General features: G+C 44.8%; 1 protein-coding gene across 1 annotated transcript; it reads left to right on the plus strand.

Moving 5' to 3' along the window:
• The first annotated feature begins 673 nt into the window (after window positions 1-673).
• PTAFR (platelet-activating factor receptor) lies at window positions 674-1735 on the plus strand. Its single transcript, XM_010183377.1, has one exon. The coding sequence runs from the start codon at window positions 674-676 to the stop codon at window positions 1733-1735; it is 1062 nt and encodes a 353-aa protein (XP_010181679.1).
• The last annotated feature ends 1019 nt before the right edge of the window (window positions 1736-2754 follow it).

A 2754-nucleotide genomic window follows, 5' to 3' on the forward strand; every position in this document is an offset into this window, starting at 1 on the left:
CTTTAGGATCAATGACTCATCTTTTACATCATTCACTGAGTAAAAAAACTGAGAGCTCTGGTAGCCTATGAAGAGAACACAAGATCCTATGCTGCCTGCAACTAAGAAAACAAGTACAATCTTTAGACGTGTAAGAAGGGAAATGGCAGAAAACAAGTAGAGGGTGACTCTGGAAATGGCACTAGTGAGACATTTTTACCAGATATTGTTTTGATTCTGGAATTTCTAGGTAAAAACGTAGGCAAGTCAGAAAGCATTAAGAACCACAGGGAGGGGAAAAAGAGACCCAGAAAACCTGTTGGCTTATAGTGAAAGATTACAAAGCTTGAGATGGAGCAGAGGAACAGATGATTTTATGGAAGAACCCTCACACAGAAAAGTCTTTTGAGATGAGAGGTCTCAGATCCAGACTGCAGCAAACAACACTGGATGAAGACACAAAGGCTGTGGAAATGGTATTAAAGAGAGCACCAAGGAGACAGGACAGGTGTCTGCGGCTGGAGTCAAGGCATGAGGCAGAGCTCCCATGCTCACAGTCAGCTGAAAACGAAAGGTGGGTTTTGGCTTAGCAGTGACACTATACCAATCAGCTCATTTTATGCTTTATATTTTTAGGTAAGAAGAAAAGCTACGGCTAGAAATCCTGCTTCAGACGTGCCCACTCAGCACCACGATGTCTGGAAACAGTAAAAGTCCTGCTGAAGGTAGTGCTGATTCCTATATCTCATGCCACATAGACTCTGAGTTTCGCTACAACCTCTTCACTGTTTTCTACAGCATCATTTTCATTCTGGGCTTTGTTGCCAACTGCTACGTGCTCTGGATTTTCAGCCATATTTACCCCACCAAGAAACTCAGTGAAATCAAGATATTCATGGTGAACCTGACAGTAGCTGACCTGCTCTTCTTGGTTACGATGCCAATGTGGATTGTTTACTATCACCACCGTGGAGACTGGATCATGCCTGCGTTCCTCTGTAACGTGGCTGGCTGTTTATTTTTCGTTAACACCTACTCTTCTGTTGCCTTTCTGATGGTCATCACATACAACCGTTACCAAGCTGTGACTAATCCCATTAAAGCTGCTCAGTTTACCACCCAGAGAAGGGGCATCTACTTATCAGCAGCTATCTGGATCATAATAGTGGGCAGCGCTTTGTATTACCTTTTTGACAATAACACTAATCTGGAGGAGATCGAGTTGAAGAATTTCACACGGTGCTTTGAGCATTATGACTCTTCTGGTAGTGTTTCAGCTGTCCTCGCTATTCATGTCATCATCTGCATCCTCTTCTATATAATTTTCTTTTTTATACTGGGTTGGAACATCATCATTATCAGGACCCTGTTCTCCAAACCAGTGAAGCCACGGAAGAGTGCTCATGTCAAGCAAAGGGCACTCTGGATGGTTTGCACAGTGCTGGCTGTGTTCATCATAAGCTTTGTACCTCATCACATAGTGCACCTGCCCTGGACCCTGACTGTGCTGGAGCAGTGGCAGAAGGAAAACTGTCGGTTGCGCCAACAGCTCAACGATGCTCACCAGGTGACCTTGTGCCTCCTGAGTATGAACTGTGTGTTGGACCCAATCATCTACTGCTTCCTCACCAAGAAGTTCCAGAAGCATCTTTCAGAAAACCTGAAAAGCATGAAAGGGAGTCGCAAGTGCTCCAGGCAAACCACAGACACAGTGATTGAGGGCACAATTCACCAGGAGGAAGCCATCAGGATCTAGGTCAGCTCTGTTCTGATTGCAGACTGAGATGCGTGAACTAGTCACTAACCTTTTGTCAAAATAGGCACTGAGGAACACAACAGAGGACCATGATATTACATTTTCTTTTCCCATTAGAAAGAAGATTGGACACTCATTTCTTTTATCACATGCAATTGGTGGAACTGGAACCTGTAATAATCTGGCAGAAAGGCACCTTCTGTCTGGGCTGCTATTCTCATGGGCACAGCTCACATTATCTGCCTTCACATGAAAGGGTCTCTGCAGTGAGCAGCTGGAGGCTGAGAGTTACCATTGTGCCAGCCCAGATAGCACCACACCTGCCTGCCTGTCCTCTGCCTGCCCAGCTCCCACGAAGAATGCAGTATCAGAGCCATAAGAGATTTCTACAAGACCTGGAAGAGCAGACTGTGTTGCTGGCATTATCAAGTGACTTTTCTAAGAAGCTTGCACAATTCTGTGAAGACAGTCTGAGCTGCAGAAGCTATTGAGTGGCCGGAAGGGACATAATCCAAGGATTTCCTCAAGCGCCATCAAAGAAGAGATCTGCACCTCTGATCCCTTCTTACCTGCTCGCATGGTCTGCTGGGGTCCATACTTGACTGATGTCTGTGAGTAGCTATGACAAACTTTTGCCTTTGCTCCTAGCTCTTGAATCAGTCGAAATATGGACTAGCAGGCAAGAAAAGGAAGAGGAATTGGCAGTGCCTCAGTCCCCATCCCCAGATCAGCATTATGTCCACAGGGGACTACTGTCTGCCCTGGCTTCTTGTATGATAGCAGAAATGGCAAACCAGTGGCCTCTTTCACTCAGCTTAGTAATTTTTGGCTGACTGCATGTGTCTGTGGAAATCCAGTCTCACTTTGGAGGCTTTGGATAACAGAAGATTATTGTCAGCATGGGCATTATGATAAGAAGAAAAGCTTAAAACACATCAGTTTCTTTGTTCTTATTTATTTAAATATGTTGTAGCAAGCAACTGTACATTAATCCTTCCTCCAGCCTTTTCTGTTTCTGC

This window comes from Mesitornis unicolor, unplaced genomic scaffold (assembly GCF_000695765.1).
Source record: "Mesitornis unicolor isolate BGI_N332 unplaced genomic scaffold, ASM69576v1 scaffold27454, whole genome shotgun sequence".
Classification (NCBI taxonomy): domain Eukaryota; kingdom Metazoa; phylum Chordata; class Aves; order Mesitornithiformes; family Mesitornithidae; genus Mesitornis; species Mesitornis unicolor.